The sequence below is a fragment of the Equus caballus genome, chromosome 3 (genome assembly GCF_041296265.1).
Source record: "Equus caballus isolate H_3958 breed thoroughbred chromosome 3, TB-T2T, whole genome shotgun sequence".
Classification (NCBI taxonomy): Eukaryota; Metazoa; Chordata; class Mammalia; order Perissodactyla; family Equidae; genus Equus; species Equus caballus.
The window spans coordinates 65,888,578-65,907,732 of NC_091686.1; the positions used below are offsets into that span (position 1 = coordinate 65,888,578).

The 19,155-nt window shown below is 38.1% G+C and overlaps 2 protein-coding genes across 14 annotated transcripts in view; one reads left to right on the forward strand and one right to left on the reverse strand.

Moving 5' to 3' along the window:
* Positions 1 to 2,686, forward strand: part of NUP54 (nucleoporin 54) — a 28,648-nt gene extending 25,962 nt beyond the window's left edge. For both annotated transcript variants that reach the window (XM_023637935.2, XM_014738684.3), the window contains one exon: positions 1,797 to 2,686. In XM_023637935.2, coding sequence (XP_023493703.1) covers positions 1,797 to 1,925 — 129 coding nt within the window. In that variant the 3' untranslated portion in view covers positions 1,926 to 2,686. The remainder of the gene's footprint in view (positions 1 to 1,796) is intronic.
* Positions 2,687 to 5,185: 2,499 nt separating this feature from the next.
* Positions 5,186 to 19,155, reverse strand: part of ART3 (ADP-ribosyltransferase 3 (inactive)) — a 118,663-nt gene continuing 104,693 nt past the window's right edge. For 2 of the 12 annotated variants that reach the window (XM_005608698.4, XM_005608697.4), the window contains exons 8-12: positions 18,981 to 19,013; positions 18,344 to 18,376; positions 16,972 to 17,004; positions 7,547 to 7,579; positions 5,186 to 5,598 (exon numbers count right to left, since the gene is read on the reverse strand). In XM_005608698.4, the coding sequence (XP_005608755.1) occupies positions 5,453 to 5,598; positions 7,547 to 7,579; positions 16,972 to 17,004; positions 18,344 to 18,376; positions 18,981 to 19,013 (278 nt within the window). In that variant the 3' untranslated portion in view covers positions 5,186 to 5,452. Of the gene's footprint in view, positions 5,891 to 7,546; positions 7,580 to 16,971; positions 17,005 to 18,343; positions 18,377 to 18,980; positions 19,014 to 19,155 lie in introns of all 12 variants that reach the window. The other 10 variants (XM_070263686.1, XM_070263685.1, XM_070263681.1 and 7 more) reach the window with 5 other exon arrangements.

Here is a 19,155-nt window from a genome sequence, read left to right on the forward strand (position 1 = left end):
TTTGGGAAGATGAAAAAGTTCTAGAGATAGGTAGTAGTCATTGTTGCACAATGTGAACGTACTTAAAGCTACTGAACTGTACACTTAACAATGGTTAAAGTGGGAGCTGGCTTGGCGGCACAGCGGTTAAGTGCGCATGTTCCGCTTCGGTGGCCCGGGGTTAGCTGGTTCGGATCCTGGGTGCGGACATGGCACTGCTTGGCAAGCCATGCTGTGGTAGGTGTCCCACATATAAAGTAGAGGAATATGGGCACAGATGTTAGCTCAGGGCCAGTCCTCTCAACAAAACGAGGAGAATTGGCAGCAGTTAGCTCAGGGCTAATCTTCCTCAAAAAAAGAAAAAAAAGTTAAAGTGGACATTTTTATGTTATCTGTTTTCCATAGAAAAAAGTAAATCACTCTCTCCCCTGCCTCCAAAAAAAGGTGAATTCAAAGTTCCCTAGACCCTGGCTACTCAACGTGTAGGCAGCAGCAGTAGCACCTGGGAGGTCACTAGAAATGCAAAAACTCGATCCTTACTCCAGACCGCCTTAATCTACATTTTATCAAGATCATGGAGTGACTTACATGCACATTAAAGTCTGAGAAGTAGCTGTTCTATATATCTTCCCAACCTGTATGCCACATACAAATTATAAATATGTAGACTTACTGATGACCTAGGCCCTAGGGGATTTGGGTTAAGGTTAGGGTGGCTAGAACCTCCAACCACTTGTCCAAGGCTCACCTTCCATACTGCACTAGCTTATTTTCATTGGTGTAAATACAGATTGGTTTAATGAAAGCTGTCCAACTACTGACTTTGTCTCAAGAAAGTATATTAAGATGGCAAACTTTGTGGAACATTAGGTAGGACTGTTGGCATGGCCTTGAGGATTTTAGATGGTTATAAATGTCATCAACAAATCCAGTTTTATTATGTGCTTTAGAATGGATACTGCTGTTTTATGCAATTAAAAGCTAGTTTGGCTCGTAGGTTCTTGGAAAGTATACATCCAATCTATTCCATTGTAAATATTTGCAATAAAATTAACTGAGAAAGATTTCAACATATTGGAATAGAGAACTATATTAAAGAGTTTATGTATGCAGTATAAATTGGGAATAATATAAACACCTACCTAAAATGATGAAAACCAATATATTGTTTTGGGATTGAATCATGACTCATCACCTAGTTTATGACCCTGAGCAGATTACTTACCTGTATCTCACTTTCTTTATCTGTAGAGAAGAGATAATTGTGGTACCTCAAAAGGTGCTCAAAAGGATTTTAAATGAGTCAAGTTAGTTAATACCCATGAAGCTCTTAAAACTGCCTTAACACCTGAGAAGGACTCTTAAAAATGTTAGCAGTTGTAGTCATCACCATTATCATCACCATATACACTGTATTTCAAAACATGAAAATTCTTAGCTTTCAGAATGATTATTTTGCTGGTCATCTATATTTGAGTACCTTTTTGCACTGTTTTAATATCACACCTTTTTTTAATCAAAGGTTGATAAAAGGAATCTAAACATCATCTGCATCTTCTGTAAAATTTCTGTTGAAGCTGTTGTTCATTATATATTCGTTTGATTCTACTGCTTTTTACAGTATGTATTTTACTGTAGGATCGTATAAAAGTGTTAGCAGATATGTAGTACAAATGTTTAAATATAAATGCCCACTATATATAGAACAGCTACTAAATGCTATATTGCTAGTAAAATAGTTTGAGAAAGTCCTTTTTTCCTTTGAGTAGCTTGTAGTTTAATAGACTATACATTAATATTTTTTAAATTCCTTCTAGCACTTGAAACAACAACAGGAAGGCCTCAGCCACTTGATTAGCATCATAAAAGATGATCTAGAAGACATAAAATTGGTAGAACATGGATTGAATGAAACTATCCACATCAGAGGTGGTGTCTTTAGTTGACAGTTCACAAACTTGTGTTAAAGATTTGTGAAATGTATCTTCTTAGAGTTCACAAACTTGTGTTAAATATTTGTGAAACGTATCTTCTTGCTACATCAGACCTTCCTTAAGAATGAAACTGACTACCTGGAGGAAAAAAAACATACAGTCCCCTCCTGGCTTGGTTTTTGAGAAGGTTACCGACAAATTCTTGTTCATAAAATCTGAAATAAGTCACTTCACAGCTCTTCAAAGATGGATAGGCTTTGAAAGATTTGTATCTAAAAGCTGTATTTACTTTAAAAGAGAAGTACATAATCACCAAAAATATGTACTATTGTACATTTTTACAACAGCATTGTTTTTAAAAATAATCAGTGTTTAATGATTACTCTATTGAACCTGTACTCTGCTTCCCATAGCAAGTAAATATGAAATACCTACTTTGCACATAACAAAATAAACTGTATAATTACTTGGCTGTTGGAGATTTGTACTTCAGAATGTAAATGTACATCAGTTTTTATATTTGTGAATTCATCTGTAGGAGTAAAGAAAATCCAAGAGTATTTAATGATTAATGTAGTTTTCATTCTATAAAGATTTGAAAATATATTTTTATATTATTTTACTTATTTGGAATTTACAGAACACATCTAAGCAATTAGGATATAACAAAATTACATTTTATCATTTTTGCAACTTTTTTCTTTAAACCTTTTTATTTCTAAAAAAGATGAAAACTTATAAATAAAGTCTTGATTGTAATTACTTTTATATAATTCTGTCTGATGCTTTGTTTCTTTGGGTCTGGGAGAATGACCATTCATGTCCGTACAAGTATTAAATCATAATCACAGTTGAAGAATTTCAATCTTAAGGTCTTAAGTCTGATTTTTCCCTCTTAAGAAAAATATAACCATGCTGATATATTTTGACTAGGGTATGGTAAATAAAACTTACTTCAGCTATCATCTAGGGTAAAGACTTCTCTACTATATCATTAGTTATCTGAAAGCATTAGAAAATCTGTATTAGACATCATAATGTGAAATAGTGATTCTTTAACCACCAGATAATTTTAAACAGTTTTTCTGACTACAAACTGCACACCTGGGCTGCATCACGTTGGCCCCTCTTGGAATGCCTTGACTTGGCATGTTTGTGTGATGCTTCGGCTTGTGATAAGAGGTGGCATAAGCAACAGCCCCATGAATCTTGCCACTGTGTTTATTTTGGGGATGGGGAGGAGTGTGATGCACTGTATATCCAGACAGGCTATCCTCTGGATCCCCTGAAGGAATTTCTGTCCAGTTGCAGACTAGGTTAACAGTTGTGTGGGAAACTGGGAACTTCAAAACTGACTGTCGCTTCCAAGTTGGCTGCTAGAAGTCTGCAGCCACTTCTGCCAAGTTTATGGCATGCAAACTTGTTAAACTACTCTGTATACCCCCTTTCATCATAATTTCCTACTCACTGTTGCAATTCCAACAGGGTTGGGAGAAGAATTTCTTCTCCTCGTCTGTCTTTTCTCCTTGGACTAGAAGATAAGCACTCCCATTCTTCTCATCCACGCAGTCACGTGTAGAAGTTTCTGTCCTCTGCATACCCTTTTACAGTAGGAAGACTTGATCTGATGAGAATTGTTACCCATTGAGCCACATTCTCTAGTGGACAGACTGCTAACCATGGATACCATGCTCACTTCTCCAGCCTTTCATTTTTCGTGTTCTGATATTGTTAAGTTCCTAATTTCACAAGATAAATACCCCTTGATAGGGCCTGTGGTCTGCCTTTTAAAGACAGGCCCAGTTGGCTTCCTAAGTTTCTATCCTGCTGGTGACAACATACGTAAAAAGCAGGCCTGCGGTCCTTGTTCATGTAGCTGGTCAGATAACTGGACTTGGTCTGTACTACGGGTGTGTACCAAGCAAATGATAACCAAGTTCCAGATTTGGACAAGAAGGGGGAGGAAAGACCCACTTTGGTCTCAAGACTGAGTTGTGTTCTCCAGCACAATTTACAGAAGTTCTGTGTTTAGTCTTCAACTGGCTGACAGTTCTTGTAGATAGTCCACTCAAAATACTGAACATCAAGAGAGGTAAATGGTAGAATTAAAGCATAGTGAATCCCTAACACCTAGTTTAGATTTTAGATTTAGTTTTTCTGTATCTTTGAAAGTGACCTTAAATCATTTTGAAACACTGGCAAAGTATAAAAAGTGTCAGTTACCAAAACCCATGCCTAAACCAGTCACTGATCAACCAGCAAAATATGGATGGTCCCCAACTTTAGACAGTTCCACTTAAGATTTTTTGACTTTACAATGGTGCGAAAGTGATATGCATTCAGCACAAACCATACTTTGAATTCTGATATTTTCCCGGGCTAGTGATGTGTGGCAAGATGCTGTCTCATGATGCTGGGCAAAAGCAGTGAGCTGCAGCTCGGTCAGCCATGCAGTCACAAGGGTGAAGAACCAATTCACTTATTAGACCATTCTATTTTTCACTTTCAGTACAGTATTCGATAAACCACATGATATATTCAAAACTTTAGGGGCCAGCCCAATGGTGTAGTGGTTAAGTTCACATGCTCCACTTCAGCAGCCGGGGGTTCAGAGGTTAGGATCCTGGCACGGAACGACATGCCGCTTGTCAAGCCATGCTGTGGTGGCATTCCACATACAAAATAGAGGAAGACTGGCAACAGTTGTTAGCTCAGGGCCACTCCTCCTCACCAAAAGAAAAGAAAGCTTTATTATAAAACCAGCTTTGTGTTAGACAACTTTGCCTAAATGTAGGCTAATATAAGTGTTCTGAGCACATTTAAAGTCGGCTAGGCTAAGCTATGATGTTTAATAGGTTACATGTAGTAAATGTATTTTTGATTTATGATATTTTCAATTTACGGTGGGTTTATTGGGATGTAACCCCAATGTAAGTCGAAGATCTGTACCTTGGGAAAAAGGGTACTGTATACTCTATAACCTCATTTTTCCTTGCTTATTTAGCATACATATTCATTGAGTACTGTCTACCTTCCCAGGTTAACATGAGATTCAAATTAGGGATTAAATAAATTGTTGGTAAATTACTGTGTTTATAAAACTCTAAAGTGTTCACATATCGAAGGAAGATGAGATAGAGGGATGATACTATCTGAAGTCAAAGTTTGTTCCTTCAAAGATGAGCAGAACATTAAAATTCTAATTCAGGAATTAAATTCATGTTAACTACTAACATTATTGGATATTTTAATATCAGGCAATTCTACTGAAATTATATCTAATAATCTTAAAGTCTTTTATTGAATTCAATCAGAAGTACACAGGCTTTTTTGCAAACATAAGATTAATATAGAAATAAGTGAAAAATGAATTCTATGACATATCTGGACAAACTTTCTGAATTTGCAAAGTCAACAACAAATATGCAATTCTCATCTTAGCAAGTGACTTTGACCAACAAGTGAAAAATACATCATTCCTTTTGATGATTCCCATGGGATCCCTGTAGTGTATTTCAGTTAATAAAGAATGTATCAGACTACAGAGCAACAAAGAGATTTACAGCAGAAGCACTGATTAAAATGATGAATGTCCCAAATGGTGGAAGGAGCATTTTGCCAGAGGATGCAGAAGGATGAGTTTTGGGACCTGGACCTGGAACTGGAACTGGACCTGGACCTGGTGCTGTTAATGAGAACAAAGTCACTGACACATGACATTTTTAATAATCAAGTTTCATCCACCTATATACCATATATCCTGAATATGTAAACAGACATATTTCCAACCAGGAATAATTTTCAAATAAATATAGTTCATTACAGATTTCAGGCTATATTTTCATATGTATCATTAGGGTATCACTAGGTTTTATCTAGGATTCCACAGGCTTTTTAATATCTATGTAGATAATTTTTAGTTGTTCAAGTTCTCTAGAATTTCTTAGCGATTTCCTCTTTTCATTTTCTGTATATACCTGCAAGGTAAAGTTTAATTCTGTTTTTTCTATTTCAAGTAAGACAGTATATTTCATATACATATTCTAATAGCTACAAATATATACAATTGAATATAGCTGCATTTTTAAACACTAAGCCCTGCAAGCTGATAAAAAAAATAATTTTATTTTTTCCCTCCACATATAAAAAACATTACTCTGGAGAAAACTGCATCCCTCTCATCTGAGCTAGTGGAGAGGAACAGTGGAGTCCATTCATCTCAGGATGATCTGTTTCACACTGCCTTAACTCAGATAACTGACTTCCAGCTGTAGTCTGGTTTTTGACTGTACAAGAGAAGAATGACTAGAAGTACTCAAATGATATCACCACTCAGATTTCATAAGAGAAACAGCCAGTAAATTTTATAAAAGGCTTCAACTCTATTATCAATTTCCTTGGCATAATTATAAACACGCAGTTCTATGTATACAGATGGGAAAGATGGAGAGGCAGATGCACCCATGCATTAGTCTACTACTACAGGCAAACATTGGTGATATTGCAGGTTCAGTTCCAGATCACCATAATAAGCAAATATTGCAATAAAGCGAGTCACAAACTTTTTTTGTTTTCCCTGTGCATATAAAAGTTATGTTTACATTATACTGTAGTCTATTAAGTATGCAATAGCATTATGTCTAAAAAATGCATATACCTTAATTTAAAAATATTTTATTGCTAAAAAATGCTAACCATCATCTGAACCGTCAACAAGTTGTAATCTTTTTGCTAGTGTGGGTCTTGTAAAAAATGCAATTATCAGTGAAGAACAGTAACATGAGGTATGCCTATGAAGAGCCGTGGTTCTCAAGGGGGCAGTATTGCCCACTGAGAGGCAGTCTGGAAATCTGTCAGGGTATTTTTTGATTGTCACAACAGTGGGGTGAAAGTAGAGGGCTAGATATCCTGCAATGGTCTGGACAGTCTTGCACAATTAAAAATGAACCCACTTCCACATAAATTTCAAATGTACTGCTAGACATATGTATAAGTTAAAAACCTATTTATAATGCTCAAACCCAGAACCTAAATCAGTTTTACACATAAACAAAATATTCTTGGATAGTCTTAATAAACATTAGTTTCTACCTTGTGCTCACTGTATTTCTTTACTTTCATTTTCTTATACTTGCATAGAATGGCTTCTAGTCTTAAGTCCAAATTTATTTGCGTAAGTAAATACAATCATTTATTTCATTACGTCTTCTAGTATAATTTAAGCATTTACATATTGAAATATATGTAATTTTGTTATAAATTATACTTAGGACATTATATTGATTTTTTTTGAGTACAAGTAGGTCTCCTTATCTATGAATCTTATGTCATGATAGTGTAAGGGCTTTATAAAATATCTGTTATAAAAAGGGAGAACTGACTTGGTAGAGTTGAGAACCACTGCTCTAAACAGAACAGTCTATACACACAGTTGAAAGTGCCTGCTGAAGAAACAAAGTCAAAATGCCCCCACCATAGACACACATATAAGCAATTGGATATGACATTATATTCTGTTACTATGATGCCTGTAACTCTTGAAATTTTACTCCTTTTATTGAGAAAAAATAAATTTCTTTTTCTATATTGCAGAAACAGACATTTGCCAACTAAGGAAATGAGATATTTCTTACTAGGATTGTCGATATCTTCTTCACTTTTGTCTTCTAAAATATAAACAGATTGAGTTAATTGCATTGTACACCTATTTATCCAGAAGAAAAAAACATGACTAAATGCTTAAGGAAACTTGGTTGTCTCGGCGGGTGGGCTTGAGGCGCAGGGTATTAGGTTTAGAGGTATGTGTGGAGTTGAGGAGAGGATTAATTTTTACTCATTTGTGCTCTTTGAAATTTTTTTTTTTTACCATATATATGTGTATCCATTAAAAGGAAGTTAAAATTTTGTTTCCAAAAAGTACTTTTTCTACATATTGAACTCAGATTCCCAAGTACAACATTAATACCTACCACTTATTGAGTGCTTACTGTGTGTCACACACTGTGCAAATGCTTTATGTACACTGTCACCTTTATTTCTCATACTCGTAGTAGGTAGGTATAGTTGTCCATATTATACAAATGTTCCTCAAAACTTGCAGAAAATCACAGAGGTAATCAGTGGCAGCAATGTCTGATGTCAAAGCCTCTGCTCTTACTACCTCTGAGTGTGTGCCTAAGCATTGAAATATTATAATACTGCCATATCTTGATGGCTCTGCAACGAAATGATGCCAATTCTAGCAGCCCAGATTTGAGGTGATTTTCTATAACTAAATCCGGCTGGAAGAGGTGTTGTGTGACAGAAAGTGAACAAAACTTGAAAAGTTTGAGTTCTGGTTGTCTCTTTCTAGCCTTTTGCAGATTCCTTAACCTTCCTATATTCTGTGTCATCTCTGAAATGGCAATACCAATATTTATCTTACTGGATTAAATGAGATTCTGTGTAAAGGCTTTGACACCATCTTTAGAAAAATCTGCACTACACACAGCTTTCTAGAAGAGGGCACAATACAAAGCAGTCCCAGCAAAGTCTAGTGGCCTACTTGTTGCAGGACATGGGTAGTGAGGAGCACAGAATGGCTAGTCCCATGCTATATGGTTCTCATACACAGCTCTTTGATGACGCTACTCCTGTGACTACAGATTCCCTTACAGCAGCCAGCTCACCCTGGGAAGATTCGGCCCCACTCTGGAATAAACAGGTGCAGCTGGAAGTCAACCGTTCCAGTTTCAGGTCAAGCACCTTGTTCTCTTCTTGGCCCAGAAAGCCACAGTAGCAGCCTGCTGCTCACACAAAAGAAGTTCTCAACATTTCCCCCTTCTGGCTTGCAGATGGGGATATCAGAAGATGCAGAGCCCAGATGTCCTCCCTGGACCCCTTAAGGCTGAGCTAACTAAAGGATTATGATAAAAGACTCAGAACCCCATGGTGCCTCCCCCAATAAAGAATTTATTAGAGGAGTGACGTCAGCATCATAACAGAGTGAGCTTCCCCAGTAATCTCTCTCCTCCAACATGTAATGAAAAGGACCTCATACTACAACAGAGGACATCAAAACACAACACAAAAAACGTCAAAGAGACCCATGCAGCCATATCACAGAGGGCGGAGAGGCTGGAGACGCCCTTGGAGGAGGCAGAACAGGGTAAGAGAAAACGTCATTCCCTCCCCTAAAGACTGTGATCTGGGACCTCGGGAGGCCTCTGAGAGGGAAGGAATGGGGGAGGGGATGTTCATTCGCAGGAATGTCAAGGATCCCCAATGGGCCCTTTACAGCCTAAAGGGAAGCCCTCTACTGGGGCGAAAGCTTTTCATGGGGGGCTGACCTTATCAAGCCAACACCCGAGGACAGCAGATAGCAAGGGGAGAGCAAGAAAACCGTGAGAGCACAGAGGAGAAAGTGCCCCTCCCCCAACTCACCCAGTGCCCAGCTCCAGTGCCTAGGATCTCAGCTGAAGGCACAGGGCTCAGAATACATGGCTCTTGACCCTTGCCCAGTAGAGATAAGTAGTTAACTGTGACCAAATAACACCAGGATGCAAAACAACAAAGCCACTCCCTCTAGCAATATCAAACATTATATCAGATCTCCAGACCAGAAACTGACAAGTACCCAGAAAACAGTCCTGAGGACCCAGAAATATGTAATCTAAATGACAAAGAATTCAAAATAGCTATCACCAAAAAACTCAACAAGTTAAAAGAGAATGTAGAGAAACAATTCAATGAGTTCAGGAGGTACTTCACAAAAGAGACTGAACCTATAAAGAAGAATCAATCAGAAATATTAGAGATGAAAGACACAATGGAAGAAATAAAACAAAATATGGATTCCCTGAATGCTTGAGCACACATCAGAGAGAAGCATATCAGCATAATTGAAGATAGACGTGTTGAAATGCTCCAGATAGAGGAGGAGAGAGAACTAAGACTAAAAAGAAATGAAGAAAGTCTCTGAGAAATATCCAACTCAATTAGGAAATGCAACATAAGAATTATAGGTATTCCAGAAGGAGAAGAGGAGGAGAATGGAACAAAAAGCTTGTTCAAAGAAATAATAGCAGAGAACTTCCCAAACCTAGGGAAGGAGATGGAAATCCATGTGGAAGAGGCTACCAGATCTCCTAAATACGTCAATGTAAAAAGACCTACTGCTGGGGCCAACCCGGTGGTGCAACAGTTAAGTGCACATGTTCTGCTTCAGTGGCCTGGTGTTTGCTGGTTTAGATCCCAGGTGCAGACATGGCACCACTTGACAAGACATGTTGTGGTAGTCCCACATATAAAATGGGCATGGATGTTAGGTCAGGGCTAGGTTTCCTTAGCAAAAAGAGGAGGCTTGGCGGCAGATGTCGGCTCAGAGCTAATCTTCCTCAAAAAAAAAAAAAAAAAAGAAGAAGAAACACAGAATCTTAATAGATCAATCACAAGAGATTGAAACAGTAATCCCAAAGAATAAAAGCCTAGGACCAGATGGCTTCCCTTGGGAATTCTACCTAACTTTCAGAGAAGATTTAATACCTATCCTTCTCAAGCTATTGCAAAAAATTAGGGAAGATAGAACACTTCCTAACACATTCTACAAGGCCAGCATCACTCTGATACCAAAGCCTGACAAGGACAACACAAAAAAAGGAAAACTACAGGCCAATATTGCTGATGAACAAAGATGCAAAAATCCTCAACAAAATATTGGCAACCTGAATACAGCAATACATCAAAAAGATCATACATCATGATCAAGTGGGATTTATACCAGGGACACAGAGATGGTTCAACATCCGTAAATCAATCAATGTGATATACACTACATTAACAAAATGAGAAATAAAAACCACATGATCATCTCAATAGAGACAGAGAAAGCATTTGACAAGATCCAACAGCCATTTATGATAAAAACTCTTAACAAAATGGGGATAGAAGGAAACTACCTCAACATAATAAAGGCCATATACAACAAATCCACAGCCGACATCCTACTCAATGGGGAAAAACTGAATGTCATCCCTCTGAGAACAGGCACAAGACAAGGATGCCCACTATCACCACACTTATTCAACATAGCACTGGAGGTTTTGGCCAGAGCCATAAGGCAAGAGAAAGAAATAAAAGAAATCCAAATAGGGAGTGAAGAAGTGAAACTCTTGCTGTTTGCAGACAACATGATCTTATATATAGAGAACCCCAAAGAATCCATCAGAAAACTATTAGAAATAATTAACAACTACAGTAAAGTTGTGGGGTACAAAATCAACTCACAAAAATCAGTTGCATTTCTGTACTCTAATAACAAACTTACAGAAAGAGAACTCAAAATATAATTCTATTTACAATCACAACAAAAAGAATAAAGTACATAGGAATAAATTTAACTAAGGAGGTGAAGGACTTATACAATGAAAACTATAGGACATTATTGAAAGAAATAGATAATGACATAAAGAGATGGAAAGAGAGTCCATACACATGGATGGGAAAAACAAATATAGTTAAAATGTCCATACTACCCAAAGCAATCTACAGATTCAATGCAACTCCAATCAGAATCCCAATGACATTCTTCACGGAAATAGAACAAAGAATCCTACAGCTCATATGGAGCAACCAAAGACCCCAAATTGCTAAAGCAATACTGAGAAGAAAGAACAAAGCTGGAGGCATCACAATCCCTGACTTCAAAATGTACTACAAAGCCACAGTGATCAAAACAGCATGGTACTGGTACAAAAACAGACACATAGATCAATGGAACAGAACTGAAAGCCCAGAAATAAAACTGCACATCTACAGACAGCTAATCTTCAACAAGGGTGCCAAGAACATACAATGGAGAAAAGAGATAGTCTCTTCAATAAATGGTGCTGGGAAAACTGGACAGCCACATGCAAAAGAATGCAAGTAGACCATTATCTCACACCATACACAAAAAAACCCTCAAAGTGGATCAAAGACTTGAAGATAAGTCCAGAAACCATAAACTCATGGAAGATAATATAGGTAGTACACTCTTTGACATCGAACTTAAAAGGATCTTTTCAAATACCATGTCTTCTCAGGCAAGGGAAACAAAAGAAAAAATAAACTAGTGGGAGTTCATCACTAAAGAGCTTCCGCAAGGCAAAAGAAACTAGGATCAAAACAAAAACACAACCCACCAAATGGGAGAAAATATTTGCACATCATATATCTGATAAGGGGTTAATCTCTATAATATATAAGGAACTCATGCAATTGAACAGCAAAAAAACAAACAGCCCGATCAAAAAATGGGCAGAGGATGTGAACAGATGCTTTTCCAAAGAAGATATACAGATGGCCAATAAACACATGGAAAGATGTTCAGCATCACTAATCATCAGGGAAATGCAAATCAAACTACACTAAGATACCACCTTACACCTGTTAAAATGGCTATAATCTCTAAGACCCAAAATAACAAATGTTGGAGAGGGTGTGGAGAAAAGGGAACCCTCATACATTGCTGGTGGGAATGCAAACTGGTGCAGCCCCTATGGAAAAGAGTATGGAGATTCCTCAAAAGACTGAAAACAGAAATACTATATGACCCAGGTATCCCAGTATTGGCTATCTATGCAAACAACTTGAAATCAACAATCCAAAGTAATATATGCACCCCTATGTTCATTGCAGCACTATTCACAACAGCCAAGACATGGAAACAATCCAAGTGCCCACTGACTGATGACTGGATAAAGAAGATGTGGGAAATACATACAATGGAATACTACTCAGCTACAAAAAAAGACAAAATCATCCCATTTGTAACAACATGGATGGACCTGGAGGAAATTATGCTAAGTGAAATAAGCCACACTGAGAAAGACAAACACCAGACGATTTCACTGATATGTGGAATATAAACAAACACATGGACAAAGAAAACAGTTCAGTGGTTACCAGGGGAAGGAGAGTAGGGGGTAGGCATAGGGGGTAGGCACAGGGGGTGAAGGGGAGCACTTATGTGGTGACAGACAGGAAATAATATACAACTGAAATTTCACAATGATGTAAACTATTATGAACTCAAATTTTAAAAAATGAGAAAAAAAATTTATTAGAGAGTGTGTGGAAGATGGAGGCATAGGAAGATCCTGAGCTCATCTCCTCTCACAGACACAACAGATCTACAACCACATGTGGAATAATTTCCTCTGAAAATCTGGAAACTGGATGAAAAGAGCTTCCACAAAAAAAGACAAAACCAAGAGAGGTGGAAGAGGCAGAGATATGGTCCCACTGAGGAAAAACCCACACCCTGGCCATGGTGTTTCATGGTTGGGAGTGATCTCAAAGATAAGAAGCTTTTCCCAGAGGAGCAAGGGATTCAAGCTCCACATTAGGGACCCCAACCATTAGATCCAGTACAATAAAGACAAGATCCCAAAACACCTGGCTTTGAAAACCAACGTTGAATATGCCCAGGAAAACTATAGAACTACAGGGAAAGGAAAATCCACTCTTAAAGGGCTCATGCACAGACTCACTCAACCCAGAAACCAGTGCAAAAACACCAGATAGAAAAGGATGTAGTCCACAGGTGAAGGAGACCCACGTACTAAGCTTGGAGTGCCTCCCAGAGAGGCAGGAGGAGCTGGGGCTCCTCTCAGGAACTGAGACACTGGCGGCAGCCATTTTTGTGACCTTGTTGAGCCATGCTCATGTCATTGGTAGGTGCCATTTTAGAACTGCTCCTCTAACCTGTTGGCATGGGGGTCTGCCCCACTCACCAGCATGCCCAAGGCAGTCATGTACTACCAGGCCTCACAACCAGCCACACTAAGTGCCTACCCCACCCAATAGGATGCCTGCAACAGTCAACATTCCTGGACCTCACAACGTGCAACACTGGGGGCCTGCCTTGTTCACCAGTGTGCCCGCACAAAGTGTCAGCCACTTGAGGGGTTTATCCTGCCTACCAGCACACCTGCAGCAGTCACAGCCCCATCACAACAGTAGGGTACACACAGCCCACACACAGAACATTCTTGGAGCACCTGGCTCACTGTTGGGCCCCACAGGATATGTCCTACATGAGGACACTTTTCCAAGATCAGGAGATGTAGCTGATCTACCAATTACATAGGAACAAACAAAGAGAATTTAGCAAAATGAGGAGACAGAGGACTATGTTCCAAATGAAAGAATAAGACAAATCCTCAGAAAAAGAACTACTTGAAACAGATAAGCAATCTACCTGATAAAAAGTTCAAAGTAGTGGTCATAAGGATGCTCACTGAACTCAGAAGAAGAATGAACAGAATGAGAACTTCAACAAAGATTACAAAATACAAAAAACCAATCAGACATGAAGAATACAATAACTGAAGTGAAAAATTCACTAGAAGGAATCAATAGCAAAGTAGATGATACAAAAGAACTGATCAGCAATTTGGATGACAGAGTAAAGGAAATCACCCAAGCTGAACAGGAAAAAGAAAAAAATTTTCTTTAAATGAGGATTGTTTAAGGGACCTCTGACAACATCAAGTGATCTAATATTTGCATTATAGGGGTCCCAGAAGAAGAGGAGAGAGACAAAGGGGCAAAGAACTTATTTGAAGAAATTTATAGCTGGAAACTTTCCTAACCTGGGGAAGGAAACAGACATCAGGTCCAGGAAGTACACAGAGTCCCAAAGAACATGAACCCAAAGAGATTCACAGCAACATATATTATAATTAAAATAGCAAAAGTTAAAGAATCTTAAAGGCAGCAAGAAAAAACCCACAAGTCACATACAAGCAAACCCCATAAGACTATCAGCTGACTTTTAGCAGACACTTTGCAGGCTAGAAGAGAGTGGCATGATATATTCAAAGTACTGAAAGAAAAAACCTACAACCAAAAATATTCTATTCAGCAAGGTTATCATTCAGAATGGTAGGAGCAAGAAAGAGTTTTCCAGATAAGCAAAAACTAAAAAAGTTCATCAGCACTACACCAGCCTTACAAGAAATGTTAAAGGGACTTCTTTAAGCAAAAAAGAACTGGCCCAAAATATAAGAAAATTACAAAAGAAAAAAAAAAATCTCACAGGTAAAGGCAAACATACACTAAAAGTAGTGGATCAACCACAAATAAAGCTAGTATGAAGGTTAAAAGACAAAAGTAGTAAAATCATCTATATCTACAATAAGAAGTTAAAGGATACACAAAATTAAGAGGTAAAATATGACATCAAAAACATAAAACATGGTGGGGGGAGTAAATATGTAGGGCTTTTAGAATGCATTTGAACTTAAGAGATCATCAACTTAAAACAATCTGATATATACATAGGTTGTTATAAATGAACCTCATGCTAACTACAAATCAAAAACCTATAATAAATACACAAAAAATAAAGAGAAAGAAATCCAAACATAACAAGAAAATCATCAAAACACAAGGGAAGAGAGCAAGAAAAGAAGAAAGGAATAGAGAACTACAAAAACATCCAGAAACAATTAACAAAATGACAATAAATACATATCTATCAATAATTACTTTAAATGGACTAAATGCTCCAATAAAACGACACAGGGTGTGGGGCTGGCCCCGTGGCCTAGTAGTTAAGTTTGGCGCGCTCCACTTTGGCGGTCCGGGTTCATGGGTTCATATTCCAGGCGTGGACCTACACCACTCCTCAGCAGTCATGTTGTGGCAGCGACCCATATACAATATAGAGGAAGACTGGCAACAGATGTTAGCTCAGGGCTAATCTTCCTCAAGCAAAAAGAGGAAGGCTGGCACCAGATGTTAGCTCAGAGTGACTATTCCTCAGCAAAAAAACCCCAAAACAAAAAAACAGGGTGGCTGAATGGGTCAAGAAACAAGACATGTATATTTGCTGCCTACAATAGACACACTTCATATCTAAAGACACTCACGCACTGAAAACGAAGGGATGGAAAAAGATATTCCATGCAAATCAAAATGAGAAGAAAGCTAGGGTAATAATAATCGTATCAGACAAAACAGACTTTAAAACAAAAACAAGAGACAAAGAAGGGCACTACATAATGATAAAGCAAACAATACAAGAGGATAAAACATTTGTAAATAGATACCTGACCAACAGAGAAGCACTATCTAAACACATAAAGCAATTATTAATAGACATAAGGGGAGAAGTTGACAGTAACATCATAATAGCAGGGAACTGTAACACCCCATGTACATCAATGGATAGATTACCCAGACAAAACCAATAAGGAAACATTGGCCTTAAAAACACATTAGACTAGATGGACTTAATAGAGATATACAGAACATTCCATCCCAAAACAGCAGAATACACATTCTTTTCAAATGCACATGGAACATTCTCCAAAATAGATGACATGTTAGGCCACAAAACAAGTATCAATAAATACCAGAAGACTGAAATCATATGAAGCATCTTTTCCAGCCACAATAGTATGAAACTAAAAATCAATTACAAGAAGAAAAATGGAAAAAATACCTACATGCAGAGACTAAACGACATGCTGCTAAACAACCAAAGTGTTCATTAGTAGAAGAATGAATAAAGATGATGTGGTATGTATATACACAATGAAATACTACTCAGCCATAAAAACAAATGAAATCCTACCATTTGTGACAACATGGGCAGATCTAGAGAGTATTATGCTAAGTGAAGTAAGTCAGACAAAGACGAATACTGTATGATTTCACTTATATCTGGAATCTAAAAAACAAACAAAACAAAACAGAAATAGACTCACAGGTACAGAGAAGAAATTGGTGGTTACCAGAGTGGAGGGTGGTGGGTAAAATAGGTGAAGGGGATTAAGAGGTACAAACTTCTAGTCATAAAATAAACAAGTCATGGAGATGTGACGTACAGCACAGGGAATACAGTCAACAATATTGTAATAACTTTGTATGGTGACAGATGGTCACTAGTCTTATCAGGGTGTATATGTACGTATATGTATGTTGGTAATGTATATAATTGTTGGGTCAGTATGTTTTAAACCTGAAACTAACACAATACTGTATGTCAACCATACTTTAATAAAAAAATAAAACAAAAAGAATTTTTTACCAGGTTTTTCGTCCGGTTGTACCACTTTTACTCCTAAATGAGAAAGAGATTTTCAGATAATAATGTTAAGACAGCTACCATTTACTACTATTTTAAAACTATCATTCATTTTGCCAGTACTTTAGCTCATTAGGACACCAATTAGTCCTGCAAGACAGAAGTTTTCTTCATTTTACAGATGTGGAAGTAGAGGTGTAGAAAAGTGAAGTAACTTATACAAAGTTACCCAGAGGAAAGTGGCAAAGGAGAGACTTCATGAAGCCAGGTCAGTCTGTCTACACAGCCCATGCTCATCCCCCACAGCCTGCAAAGTGTGTCTAATAATAGTGCCAACCAGTGTGCCTAATAAGGTGCCAATGACAGTACTATGCAAACTCAGGTCCAGAGAGCTAAAAAGTTGTAGACAAACAAGCTGTGCCTTCAGTGTCATTAGAAGTTCATTTCAAAGTTGTGGCCAAGTAAATCCAACAGTGCAAATCTGGGTGACTATAAAAGAGCTGCTGGAACCTGTCTCTGGGCCTATGTCTGTGTCTTAGGTAATTAACGGTGAACGTGCTGTTTCTGTACACAGCATACAGTTTCCATAGATAGCAATGTTAGGCAAAGCTCAGCCCTGTGTGGATGGATGTAATTTAGCAGATGCCAAAAATCTAATTTCTTTAATAGATGGTCATTCCATAATAACAAAACCTACCAAAAATTACTTTCAAAACACTACACGAACTCAGGAGAAAGGAGTTAAGTATTGAATAGGGGCTCACACCCTCAGATTTTGGGTTTTTACAGTCCTTACAGATATCCCTGTGAGGTAAACATGACAAGTGTTAGCCATGTTTGAAAGATGACAATTCTGAGGCATGGAGAAGTGTTATGACTGTCCATAGCTCTCTGTAAAATATTATACTGTGTTCACTTTTTTTTTTATTTACTTCTCCTTGTCTCAGGAAAAAAATTAAGTTTGAGGGCCTTTTTATTTTTTTCCTCCCTTGGAAGCATAAGTTCTGAGGCCCTTCTGAGAAACTTGAAAGGAGTCACTGTTCAGTTTCTCTGGCCATAGAAGCTTAAGGCCCCTCAATGGCCTAACCCTCCACAACAGCCTCACACTTTTTAAATACCCATTTTCATAGTTATATCTTAAAAGTAGGTTAAATCTGTCATGATATATATATATACTGGAAAAACACTTGAGGAACCACAAGTCTTAAGGAATGGGTACTTGGTCATAAGTTAAGAGACCTGGGTCCTTCACTCACTCATGTGATCTTGTGCAAAGTACGTAGGCTCCCCTGCATATCTAATAGTGACCATTACGTCTAAACCGCCCCTCGCCCAAACTGGCAGCTTCCCCACTGGCATGCCTAACACTGCTTACCAGGTAGTGAAAAAGGTTCTTGAATTTTCATTCCTAAGTGAGAAAGAAGTTTTCAGTGACTTACAGTTTGTTCCAGAACGGAAAATTTTCAAACTCTTGTCTGATGAGTTCAAGTGATAACAAGCACCAAAGATCCCACTGCACTGTAGCTTTTGGCTTTCTTATGTAAAAGTTCTGGCTACATGAACCCTCATTGTGCAAATCTATGCCATGGTACCTCAGTGAGACTGTCTCTATGCCACAAGAATACTATGTTTTGTTACCTGGATTTCCTAGACACTGAAATGTTAGCCAAAGTCAACAGTCCGCTTCTGCATGAAGCTGAAGTTTCTATGGAGTAACTTTAGCTGCAGAACCTGGAAGGTGCTAGACTACATGCACCCAGGACCCAGCAGCTTGCACTTCAGCCATGTCCCCAACAGAGCTAACTTTCCTGCTCCAGGAACACAGGAATGCTAGAGAGGAAAAGGCACTTTCTCTACTCTCTTCCTCAGCTAAATCTTTGTAGAATGACAGGCAGGTGGCTGGAAGGGAAATATTAATGAACAATAGTCTCATGACAATATTCTCTTAACGCCCAGGGGAATCCTTCTCACCTCATACGTGGGCCCAGAGAATAAATAGAAAGCTGTCTTACCAGGGATTTGAGTGGGTTCATGGCTCCTCATTCCTAAACGCAGAAATGAATACTGGTTAGTGTTAACTATCTTACATTGTTAGTGCTCCCTTTTGTCTACACTACTTCTATCTCCAACCCCGAAAAAAAAGGGGTGAGGGGAGACAACAGCAACAACAAAAACACCCTTCAGTGG